The following is a 13,015-nucleotide window of genomic DNA, read 5'->3' as shown; positions in this document are numbered from 1 at the left end:
TCTCCTCGTCGGTAGACGGCGTTCGCTCAGGGTCAATAACATTGCAACAGAGTTGCATTATGGGAAGTGTAGGCGCATGGCGTGGCTCTGCTCGGCCTCCGCGTCACACATCTTGTCCATTCCTTTGTTCCTCAACATCTCAGCACGACCATGACTCACCGGACGAGTAATGGTCTCATAATGAGACACGGTGCGTCTTCCTTGTGGCCGTGAAGCGTCCTCCATCTTAACAGAACTACAGAGCCAACACGCCGCGCTGCTGCTTCTCCGTGTTTTCTGTCCCATAAACTACAAACGGCCTCCTTGCTGCTGCCGTCCTCCAGAGCAAAGCATCTGCTGTGGATTGATTTCCTTCCTTGCAGGCAGCCGAGAGCAGAAGTTTGGATCTGGAGGCTCCGCTCGGCACTAAAGCAAAGTCGTTACGCTCGATGGTTTTTTGGGAAATCCTCATATTGAGACGCTCCATCACGGCTTTGCACATATCCATCAGGTGCTCTTGTTTTTTAGTGGAAGCTCTTCGCGGTGATGTTTTGTGCAACGATTAAACACGTGTAATTAAGGAGTGTGTCTTTCTTCCACATCAGGTGATTTAATACAAGGCTTTTGTGTTTATTGTTATTCCTCTTTTCCTGTGTGCTTCATACCGTTCCACTTCAATCATTTTAACGTCATCATTCTCACCGAACCCCTAAACGCTCAACCAACTTCAGTTTTAATCCCGTAATCCTGACCCTGGATCCACAAACCTAATCTTGAACTAAACCTTTTAAAATGTGAGGAGCCGGTTACCTCACAAGGATGGGAAAACCAAGCAACACACACACACACACAGACACACACACACACACACGCACGCAAACTGCCGAGCACAGACGGTTGTTCCTGAATAAAACATTTGAAACACGAGTAAACTGACTTTTTCTCGCCAGATGAAGCCGGGCGTCGGGACGCGGCGCGAGCCTTGATGTGCAGATGTGTCGGGGAGCTGAACGAACAGCTGGAGACACACACACACACACACACACACACACACACACACACATGCGTGGTATACCTGCGACACAGCGGGTGGTTGGAGCAGCTTTTGGTTGTATAGAAGTCAATGCTTCATGTGTTAAAACTATCGATGTCATCTTTCATTCTCAGTTTCGGCTTCTAACAGATAAGCATTCAAATGTGTGTGTGTGTGTGTGTGTGTGTGTGGTTGTGTGCGTGTGAAAGCCAGGCCAGACACACACGCACACACACACACACACACACACACACACACACACACACACACACACACACACACACACACACACACACACATACAGGCGTAGGAAAAGACAGACACGGCTTCTTACTAAAACAAATATCTTAGCTCTGCTAGCTCCCCGCTGTAGCAAGCCAGCGTTTGAGTGTGTGTGTGTGTGTGTGTGTGTGTGTGTGTGTGTGTGTGTGTGTGTCCAGTCTTGCCTGAAAGCTTCTGTACTGGTGGTTTTATTGAAGATGTGCGAGTTCCTTTAAACAGGAAATGGCATGAGTCCATTTGTAAAGACACTCGGAGGTAAAAATATTGTTTTTTATGCACTGATTTTGGGTTATTTTGCTTCCATGAAATGCTTTTTTTGGTACGGAAACATCCAAAATACAAATTTAACTGTTCATTTTACTACTTTGATGACATAGAGTTAGCATTAGATAATGTCACTTCAACATTTAAAACACGTAATGCAAAAAAAGTCTTGAAACTTAAAGTACCAAAAGTAAAAGTACTTATTATGCAGATTGGCTCGTTTCAGAATATTATAATAATATAGTGATTGACACATTAATGCGTGCAGCGTGTTCATATCCTGCTGTGCAACTCAACCTATAACAACACGTCCTCATTTATTAGTTTTATTATATTTTGTTGTGTGAATCTGCAAAGTGACGATGAAAGGTGAAGGAAACACTCGTGTGGTAAAAGTACCTCCAGATCCTGCAGAACAGATCACAATGAATGGATGTTGATGACAGAAATGTTACGTTTATAAGTTATATTTATAAGGTTTTATTTAGGCAAATTATTTCTAATACAATCAAGAATATAATAATCTCAAACACGAGAGAGAGAGAGATCGTTATTCTCTACGTTTATTCTGCATAAACTGCTGCTGAGGAAGATGAGAGAGGAAGAGCAGAAACACTTTGTTCCTCCTGAAGGGAACAGACGGTGCAACACTGACCCCCTGTGGAGGAAGAGCACACGCTCAGCATGCAGGAGGCGTGCGTGTGTGTGTGTGTGTGTGTGTGTGTGTGTGTGTGTGTGTGTGTACGTGTGTGTGCGTGTGTGTGTGTGGCTGTAACTTTCAATGTTGCCGCTGCTTTGTGAATAGTTGAAGACGTCAAGCTGGTTTTTGTTTTCTTTCTCTTGGATTATTTATTTTCATCTGTCGTTCTCTTTGTTGTTTCTCAACATGAATCCAGAAAAGCAAAACTATATGAATTCATTAAAAAACTACACGATACCTTTCCACGATCTGTCTCATTGAACAGGGTTTATACACATTGTGACCAATGGGTTTCCATGACTTTTAACCAAATTTCGATAACTTTTAACCACTTTTCCATAACTTTTCCATGACTTTTAACAAAAATTCCATAACTTTTAACCACTTTTCCATGACTTTTAACCACTTTTCCATAACTTTTTCATGACTTTTAACAAAATTTCCATAACTTTTAAGCACTTTTCCATAACTTTTTCATGACTTTTAACAACATTTCCATAACTTTTAAGCACTTTTCCATAACTTTTCCATGACTTTTAACGAAATTTCCATGACTTTTAACTATTTTTCCATAACTTTTCCATGACTTTTAACACAATTTCCATAACTTTTAACCATTTTTCCACAACTTTTCCATGACTTTAAACAAAATTTCCATTTTTTTTAACGACTTTTCCAGAACTTTTCCATGACTTTTAACTAACTTTCCATAACTTTTAACCACTTTTCCATGATTTTTAACCAAATTTCCATAATTTTTAACCAAATTTCTTTAATTTTTAACAATATTTTCATGACTTTGAACCATTTTTTCATAACTTTTAACCAAATTTACATAACTTTTAACCATATTTTCATGACTTTTAGCCAAATTTACATAAATTTTAATCACCTTTCCATAACTTTTCCATGACTTTTAACAAAAATTCCATAACTTTTAACCACTTTTCCATAACTTTTCCATGACTTTTAACCAAATTTCCATTTTTTAAACGACTTTTCCATAACTTTTCCATGACTTTTCCATGACTTTTAACAAAAAAATCCATAACTTTTAACCACTTTTCCATGACTTTTAACCACTTTTCCATAACTTTTTCATGACTTTTAACAAAATTTCCATAACTTTTAAGCACTTTTCCATAACTTTTTCATGACTTTTAACAACATTTCCATAACTTTTAAGCACTTTTCCATAACTTTTCCATGACTTTTAACGAAATTTCCATAACTTTTAACCATTTTTCCACAACTTTTCCATGACTTTAAACAAAATTTCCATTTTTTTTAACGACTTTTCCAGAACTTTTCCATGACTTTTAACCAAATTTCCATAACTTTTAACAACTTTTCTATGGCTTTTAACCAAATTTCCATAACTTTTCCATGACTTTTAACAAAAATTCCATAAATTTTAAGCACTTTTCCATAACTTTTCCATGACTTTTAACGAACTTTCCATAACTTTTAACCACTTTTCCATAACTTTTCCATGACTTTCAACGAACTTTCCATAACTTTTAACCAAATTTCCATAATTTTTAAACCAAATGTCTTTAACTTTTAACCAAATTTCCATAATTTTTAAACCAAATGTCTTTAACTTTTAACAATATTTCCATGACTTTTAACCACTTTTTCATAACTTTTAACCAAATTTACATAACTTTTAACCATATTTTCATGACTTTTAGCCAAATTTACATACATTTTAATCACCTTTCCATAACTTTTCCATGACTTTTAACCAAATTTCCATTTTTTTAATGACGTTTCCATAACTTTTCCATGACTTTTCCATGACTTTTAACGAACTTTCCATAACTTTTAACCACTTTTCCATGACTTTTAACCAAATTTCCATAATTTTTAACAAAATTTCTTTAACTTTTAACGATATTTCAATGACTTTTAACCACTTTTTCATAACTTTTAACCAAATTTCCATGACTTTTAACGAAATTTCCATAACTTTTAACCACTTTTCCATAACTTTTTCATGACTTTAACCACAATTTCCATAACTTTTAACCATTTTTCCATAACTTTTCCATGACTTTAAACAAAATTTCCATTTTTTTTAACGACGTTTCCATAACTTTTCCATGACTTTTAACTAACTTTCCATAACTTTTAACCAGTTTTCCATGATTTTTAACCAAATTTCCATAATTTCTAACCAAATTTCTTTAATTTTTAACAATATTTTCATGACTTTGAACCACTTTTTCATAACTTTTAACCAAATTTACATGACTTTTAACCAAATTTACATAACTTTTAACCATATTTTCATGACTTTTAGCCAAATTTCCAAAACTTTTAATCACCTTTCCATAACTTTTCCATGACTTTTAACAAAAATTCCATAACTTTTAACCACTTTTCCATAACTTTTCCATGACTTTTAACCAAATTTCCATTTTTTTAACGACTTTTCCATAACTTTTAACCAAATTTCCATAATTTTTAACAAAATTTCTTCAACTGTTAACAATTTTTCAATGACTTTTAACCACTTTTCCATAACTTTTCCATGACTTTTAACCAAATTTCCATTTTTTAACCACTTTTCCATGACTTTTAACCAAATTTCCATAATTTTTAACAAAATTTCTTTAACTTTTAACGATATTTCAATGACTTTTAACCACTTTTTCATAACTTTTAACCAAATTTCCATGACTTTTAACGAAATTTCCATAACTTTTAACCACTTTTCCATAACTTTTTCATGACTTTTAACAAAATTTCCATAACTTTTAAGCACTTTTCCATAACTTTTGCATGACTTTTAACGAAATTTCCATAACTTTTAACTATTTTTCCATAACTTTTCCATGACTTTTAACACAATTTTCATAACTTTTAAGCACTTTTCCATAACTTTTGCATGACTTTTAACGAAATTTCCATAACTTTTAACTATTTTTCCATAACTTTTCCATGACTTTTAACACAATTTTCATAACTTTTAAGCACTTTTCCATAACTTTCCATAACTTTTAACCACTTTTCCATGACTTTTAACCAAATTTCCATAATTTTTAACCAAATTTCTTTAACTTTTAACAATATTTTCATGACTTTGAACCACTTTTTCATAACTTTTAACCAAATTTACATGACTTTTAGCCAAATTTCCATAACTTTTAATCACTTTTCCATAACTTTTTCATGACTTTTAACCAAATTTCCATAACTTTTAACAACTTTTCTATGGCTTTTAACCAAATTTCCATAACTTTTCCATGACTTTTAACAAAAATTCCATAAATTTTAAGCACTTTTCCATAACTTTTCCATGACTTTTAACGAACTTTCCATAACTTTTAACCACTTTTCCATAACTTTTCCATGACTTTCAACGAACTTTCCATAACTTTTAACCAAATTTCCATAATTTTTAAACCAAATGTCTTTAACTTTTAACAATATTTCCATGACTTTTAACCACTTTTTCATAACTTTTAACCACTTTTCCATGACTTTTAACCAAATTCCCATAACTTTTAACCACTTTTCCATAACTTTTTCATGACTTTTAACCAAATTTCCATAACTTTTAACAACTTTTCTATGACTTTTAACCAAATTTCCATAACTTTTAACCACTTTTTCATGACTTTTAATCAAATTTCCATAATTTCAACCAAATTTCTTTAACTTTTAACCATATTTCCATGACTTTTAACCACTTTTTTTAATGACTTTTAACCACTTTTTCGTGACTTTTAACCAAATTTCCATAATGTTTAACCATATTTCCATGACTTTTAACACAATTTCCATCATATTTCCATGACTTTTAACCAAATGTTCATGAGCAAACATTGTGTGAAATCTGTGTGTAAACAGTAAAAAGTGATAAAATGTAGTATTTAAACGAACAATGAGGATTCAAAGCATACAGTAAACCTTAAATGACACTAATGAATGAGAGACAATAGTTTGATTAAAAGAATAAACATTTATATAGATGTCTGTATTTATGCTGCTGATATTTTGAGCCTCTTTCTTTATAAAGCAGATTCATTGTTTATAACTCAGCGGAAATGAACGTCCACCATGAACCCTGATTGGATGTATAATGTGTCACGTGACTCGCTTCCTGCGAGGTTGTTTTTGTTGCTGATGGATTCTCCACGTCGCGAGGAAGGAAGGCGGCGGACGGCACGAGCTGACCACGAAGGCCTCGCGTGGTCAAGTGTAACCCGCTGACCAATGGAGGGGCTGCGGGGCGCGGGGGAGGAGGGGGGAGGAGGGGGGAGGGCGCTACAGAGTGGCGTCACAGCCAGAGACAACGCAACACCGGCGGAGACGATGGACTGCAAGCAGAGCCAGGTGAGCTGTTCACTCGTTTTATTGAAAAGTGTGGCTAAAAAACAGTTAAGTGGTTGTTTTTTTTTAAAATGAAAGTTTGGCCACTTTTTTAAGTTGTTGAGCGGAAACGCAACAGCTGTCGGCGCGACGCGATTCCGCTTTGATCTTTTTGCCCAAACAAAGTCAGTTTGTTAACTTGTTTTTCAACACGCGGCGCACTTGGCTACATTTTGTTAAGTGTCTCGCGGGTCTCGCGCTCAGTGGGGTCACTTATTGTGTCGTGTTTTTCTCGTGGAAACAATTGTTTTGCTCTTGTTACACCACCATCACCCCACCCCCACTCCAACGAGCCCCACCTGCCGCTCATTACTTTCATTAAAAGCCCAGAAAGTTTAGTTTTTTCAAACGTTTTTGTGCTTATTTTTCTATAAAGGAACTCGGTTTTTAAGACATTCAAACTAGTTGATTTCGAGTTAGGGGCTCGAGTGTTTAAAATTAGTTTAACACTTAATTTACGTCGAGTTTGAAATAACGAATCTGCTTTATAAAGAAAGAGGCTCAAAATATCAGCAGCATACGTACAGACGTCTACATAAATGTTTATTCTTTTAATCAAACTATTGTGTCTCATTTGTGTCATTTAAGGTTTACTGTATGCTTTGAATCCTCATTGTTAGTTTAAATACTACATTTTATCACTTTTTACTGTTTACAGTCATGAAAATTTGGTAAAAAGTCATGGGAATATGATCAAAAGTCATAAAAATGTGGTATAAAGTCATGGAAATCAACTGGTCACATTGTGTGTGAACATTAGTGGTCGCTTGTTGTCATGATTGTGTTTTGTTAGCCAATAATGGGCCAAACCACAGCGATTCTGTTCACGAGGATTCATCTTTCCTGTTGGACAGAAGTCGATACTGAAGACTTGTTCTTCCCTCAGGTGCTGAACCTCGAGCGGGTTCAGGCGCTGGAGACCTGGCTCAAAGCCACCAACGTCAAGCTGACTCAAGTCAACGGCCAGAGGAAGTACGGAGGACCGCCTGAGGGTGAGCCGCTAATGCTCACACCTGAAAGAGTTGTGAAATGTCCGCGCGAGTAGATTACATGTGAAGTCAATGCACAGACGCGAAAAAGCGTAGCGAATATTCTCGACGTATCGTGAAGTAAAGCGATGTCGAGTCTGGTGGTTTGAGGCGTGTGCTTCTGTCAGACTTGCAGCTGGAACCTCAATGTTTAGCGCCCAGCTGTCAAGAGTTAAAATTGACAGATTTAAAAGCATAAATCCTGATTTTCTCTGGTGGAATATAACTACGTAATGCGGAGGGATGGGTATCTCTTGTTTTTTTCTTTTTCGATACCGGTTCTAAAGCGATACTTTTATAACGCACAAAATGACGATTGATGATCTTAAAGAAAGTCTTTTCTTTTTATTGCCAATTCTTTTTTTCCCCTTCAAACTGAACATATATATTCTATGAATATAATCTCATGCAAAACACTTCACAGTTTACAATATGGCATTATTTATTTAATACTTTACACCCTTGCATCTCCTACTGTGATGTATCACTGAATGATGTATTGAATTAGCTGCGGCTAAGTAGCCGTTAGCCCCTATATGACACCGGGACAGAAGGAAGTAGGATCAGTGACTTCTGTAAATATCTAAAAAAAGGTTTAGGTACTTTAGGTACTAAACTACACTTGTTTGTTAGAACTGAAGGAGGCAAACTGACTCACTTGCACCACAACAGAACACACCACCTCATATTGACTAAAGTTTAAGGTTTTATGTCTTATAAATTCAAACTGTTACCGGATCTTAAATTAGCTGACATTTCCATGAACCAGTTTGGATCCTAGAAGCAGCTCCATCCCGTCGTGGAGCTTGTGATGAAATGTATAAAATGAATCCCCCGACATCTCCTGCGTTGTCGTCAGTGTGGTACGGTCCGGCGCCCGGCCCCCGCTGCGAGGTCTTCATCAGCCAGATCCCGCGGGACGCCTACGAGGACCTGCTCATCCCGCTGTTCAGCTCGGCCGGGCCGCTCTGGGAGTTCCGGCTCATGATGAACTTCAGCGGCCAGAATCGCGGCTTCGCCTACGGCAAGTACGACTCGCCGGCCGCCGCCAACGAGGCCATCCGCCTGCTGCACGGACACATGCTGGAGCCCGGCTGCCGCCTCAGCGTGCGCCGCAGCACCGAGAAGAGGCACCTCTGTATCGGAGAGCTGCCGGCCAGCAGCAGGCAGGAGGACCTCCTGAAGGTACTCGCAGGGTCACACGCTGTCATTCACCTGAAGTCCTGGCACCACCTCCTCTGAGTCACTTCCTGGTGTGTGACTGGTTCCTTCTTTAAAGCAGCAGCAAAGTATTTTACCGCTTTAAACGAAAGGTTCAAGATACCAACCTATTACCAACCTATAAACATTTTTCAGCAGTAGCAAGAATAATTTAATAATTATATTTACACATAGAATAAATTATACAGATGAATCCGATATTTAAAATATAGAGATGGAATAAAAATATACAGATGGAATAAAAAAACAGCAACATGTGAACATTCAACATGTTGCCCCAATGGACCCGTTAAGGGGGATTGGAGACCATTGGGGCCAAACCAATAGCCCCAATGGGCCTTATGTTTTTTTGGGCTATTTGAATGCTATTTGAATTTTCTCATGTACCAAACCAAATATTTCACTTGTATATTACTTACGTAATCCCACAAAGCAAGCTATGGTTTTCAGTTTTATAGAACAATATCTCCGTCTAACCCCACTACTTTGTTTCTATAAAGTGTGGCTCTGTGTATTTCATGTTTTGACTTGGTAAACTCTCAGTGTAAATGTTGTGTGTTTGTGCTCTGCAGGTTCTGCGCCTCATGACTGACGGCGTGGAGAGGATGTCCCTGAAGGCCGGGCCGGGCATCGAGGGCGTGTCGGCCATCGTGGCCTTCTCCTCCCACCACGCGGCGTCCATGGCCAAGAAGGTGCTGGTGGAAGGTGTGTTGATGTGTTGGTGCTTCAATTTTTTTTGTCTTTGTTTTCTTCATCTTTTCTTCTAATTTTTTTTCTTCTTTTTTTTCTTCAAATTTTTTCTCTTTTTCTTTTTCTTTTCTTCTTTTTCTTTCTTTTTTTCTTCTAATCTTTCATCTTTCTTTTTATTCTTTTTTCTTTTGTTTTTTCTCTTTTTCTTTTTTTTCTTTGTCTTTTTCTTTATCTTTTTTGTCTTTTCTTTTTTCATCTTTTTCTGTGCATTTTTCTCTTTTTTCTTTTTCAATTTTTTTGTCTTTTTTTTCTTTATCTTTTTTCTTTTTTTCTTCTAATTTTTCATCTTTTTTTCTTTTTCAATTTTTTCTTCTCCTTTTTCTTCTCCTCTTTCTTCTCCCTTGTCGTCTTTCTTTTTTCTTCAAATTTTTCTTTTTTTCTCCTTTTTTTTCTTTTTTTCTTCTTTCATCTTTCTTTTTATTCTTTTTCTTTTATTTTTCTCTTTTTCTATCCTTTTTTTTCCTTTGTCTTTTTTCTTTTTCTTCATCTTTTTTGTCTTTCATCTTTTTCTTTTTTTCTTTCATCTTTTTCATCTTCTCCTTTTTCTTCTTTCTTCTCCCTTGTCGTCTTTCTTTTTTCTTCTAATTTTTCTTTTTTTCTCCTTTTTTTCTTTCTTCCTTTTTCATCTTTTTTTCATTTTCTTTTTTGTGTCTTTTTTTTTTTGTTGTAATTTTTTTCTTTTTCTTCTTTCTTTTTTTCTTCTAGTTTTTCATCTTTCTTTTTATTATTTTTTGTCTTTCTTTTTCTTTTCTTTGTCTTTTTTGACTTTTTTCTTTTTCTTCATCTTTTTTTGTCTTTCTTTTGTTTTTTCTTTTTCATCTTTTTCTTTTTTTCCTTTTTCATCTTTTTCTTTTTTCCTTTTTCATCTTTTTCTTTTTTCCTTTTTCATCTTTTTCTCTTTCTTTTTCAATTTTTTTTGTCTTTGTTTTCTTTATCTTTTTTCTTTTTCTATCTTTTTTTTTCTTTGTCTTCTTTTTTGTCTTTTTTTCTTTTTCTTCATCTTTTTTTCCTTTTTCTTTTTCGTCTTTTTCTTTTCTTCTTTTTCTTTCTTTTTTCTTCTAATCTTTCATCTTTCTTTTTATTCTTTTTCTTTTCTTTTTCTCTTCTATCCTTTTTTTTCTTTGTCTTCTTTTTTGTCTTTTTTTTTCTTACATCTTTTTCTTTTTTTTCTTCCATCTTTTTCTTTTTTTCTCTTTCTTTTTTTTCTCTTTTTCAATTTTTTTTGTCTTTGTCTTTTGTCTTTTTTTCTTTTTCTTCATCTTTTTTTCCTTTCTTTTTTTTCTTCCTTTTTCATCTTCTTCTTTTATTTCTTTTTTTCTCTGTCTTTTTTCTTTTTCAGTTTTTTTTGTCTTTGTTTTTCTTCTTTCTTCCTTGTCGTCTTTCTTTTTTCTTCTAATTTTTTTCTCCTTTTTTTCTTCATTTCATCTTCATTGTCTTTTTTCTTCTTTTTTTGTAATTTTTTTCTTTTTCTTTTCTTCTTTCTTTTTTTCTTCTAGTCTTTCATCTTTCTTTTTCTTCTTTTTGTTTTCTTTGTCTTCTTTTCTTCGTCTTCTTTTTTTGTCTTTTTTTTCTTTTTCTTCATCTTTTTTGTCTTTTATTTTTTTTATTTTTCATCTTTTTCTTTTTTTCTTTTTTCCTTCATCTTTTTTTTCTCTTCTTTTTTTCTTTATCTTTTTTCTTTTTCTATCCTTTTTTTTCTTTGTCTTGTCTTTTTTTCTCTTTCTTTTTTCCCTTTTTCATCTTTTTCTTTTTCAATTTTTTTTGTCTTTGTTTTTTTTCTTCTTTTTCTTCATCTTTTTCTTTTTTTCTCTTTCTTTTTTTTCTCTTTTTCAATTTTTTTTGTCTTTGTCTTTTGTCTTTTTTTCTTTTTCTTCATCTTTTTTTTTTTTCTTCCTTTTTCATCTTCTTCTTTTATTTCTTTTTTTCTCTGTCTTTTTTCTTTTTCAGTTTTTTTTGTCTTTGTTTTTCTTCTTTCTTCCTTGTCGTCTTTCTTTTTTCTTCTAATTTTTTTCTCCTTTTTTTCTTCATTTCATCTTCATTGTCTTTTTTCTTCTTTTTTTGTAATTTTTTTCTTTTTCTTTTCTTCTTTCTTTTTTTCTTCTAGTCTTTCATCTTTCTTTTTCTTCTTTTTGTTTTCTTTGTCTTCTTTTCTTCGTCTTCTTTTTTTGTCTTTTTTTTTTTTATTTTTCATCTTTTTCTTTTTTTCTTTTTTCCTTCATCTTTTTTTTCTCTTCTTTTTTTCTTTATCTTTTTTCTTTTTCTATCCTTTTTTTTCTTTGTCTTGTCTTTTTTTCTCTTTCTTTTTTCCCTTTTTCATCTTTTTCTTTTTCAATTTTTTTTGTCTTTGTTTTTTTTCTTCTTTTTCTTCATCTTTTTTTCTTTCTTTTCTTTTTTTCTTTTTCAATTTTTTTTTTGTCTTTTTTGTCTTCTCCTTTTTCTTCTCCTCTTTATTCTCCCTTGTCCTTTCTTTCTTTCTTTCTTTCTTCTTCTTTTTTCTCCTCTTACTTTAACAATCTCTCCTCCTCCTCAGAGTTCAAGAAGCAGTTTGCGTTGAGCGTCTCCATCCGGTGGCATTGTACGGTGAAGCCGAGTCTTGAGGAGCAGCTTTCTCCTCACAAGCCTCCTGCCGTCGTGCTGCCGTCTCCCTTGAAGCCGCCGCGCCTCACACAGCCCTCTCAAGCCCCGCCCCCTCGCATGCCCCGCCCTCCCCCGTTGGGTTTCTGCAGAGCGGTGGGAGGACCCTCCCCCTCCCAACTCCCTCCTCCTCCCAGCTCCTCCCCCGCGGCGCTCCTGCGCGAGCTGTGCGAGGCGAGCGGCGTCGGCCCGCCGCGCTACGAGATCCGCTTCAGCCACTCGGTGCCCGACGGCTTCCTCTACTTCGCCTACGAGGTGCGCATCCCCGGCGTCGCCGCGACCTTCAGCGGGCTCGTCACGACCTTACCCGGACCCTCGGCCGCCGCGTTGCAGGAGGAGGCGTGCCGCGCCGTGGCGCAGCACGTCCTGCAGCGGCTGCACCGCTGAGCCCGTCACATGATCTCCACCTGTTATCTGAACGCGTTCACCTTATGTACATACATGGAGTTGGTTTCTGCATGCTTTTATATTAGTAGACTTGTTTGTCTTGTTTGCATTTCTGTCTGTTTTCTGCATGTTTTTTTATGTGTTTTGATCCGTTCCTCATTTTAAATAAATGAGATTTTGAAAAGAAAAATGTGTAGCCGGTGTTTTATTTTGTTTAAATGTTTCATTTTCTGGTTAAATAATTAGCTTTTAGACCTGAAGTCTTCATGAGGGATTCAGTTTGTTTTAAATCTGCCGTTTGTTGGAAATGCGCTGACTCAGCGTTCCTTCTTCAGTCTGGAGGACGTTCCTGTGTTG

The 13,015-nt window shown here is 35.5% G+C and overlaps 1 protein-coding gene across 1 annotated transcript; it reads left to right on the top strand.

Moving 5' to 3' along the window:
* The first annotated feature begins 6,525 nt into the window (after positions 1–6,525).
* On the top strand, positions 6,526–12,801 carry dnd1 (DND microRNA-mediated repression inhibitor 1). Its single transcript, XM_068587770.1, has 5 exons — positions 6,526–6,602; positions 7,525–7,630; positions 8,526–8,851; positions 9,460–9,592; positions 12,168–12,801. The coding sequence occupies exons 1-5, from the start codon at positions 6,582–6,584 to the stop codon at positions 12,656–12,658; spliced, it is 1,077 nt and encodes a 358-aa protein (XP_068443871.1). The 5' UTR covers positions 6,526–6,581; the 3' UTR covers positions 12,659–12,801.
* The last annotated feature ends 214 nt before the right edge of the window (positions 12,802–13,015 follow it).

The sequence above is a fragment of the Clinocottus analis genome, unplaced genomic scaffold (genome assembly GCF_023055335.1).
Source record: "Clinocottus analis isolate CAN_PGR_092001 unplaced genomic scaffold, fCliAna1.0.p SCAF_10, whole genome shotgun sequence".
In the NCBI taxonomy this organism is placed as follows: domain Eukaryota; kingdom Metazoa; phylum Chordata; class Actinopteri; order Perciformes; family Cottidae; genus Clinocottus; species Clinocottus analis.
Note: the sequence above shows the minus strand (reverse complement) of the source record. Positions and strands in the feature narration are given on the sequence as shown.

Excerpts from the sequence above, each read along its gene's own strand:
- dnd1 (XM_068587770.1), top strand. The coding sequence starts at position 6,582 with ATGGACTGCAAGCAGAGCCAG. Across the intron at positions 6,603-7,524 it reads TGGACTGCAAGCAGAGCCAG|GTGCTGAACCTCGAGCGGGT; the intron begins GTGAGCTGTTCA and ends TTCTTCCCTCAG. Across the intron at positions 9,593-12,167 it reads CAAGAAGGTGCTGGTGGAAG|AGTTCAAGAAGCAGTTTGCG; the intron begins GTGTGTTGATGT and ends CCTCCTCCTCAG.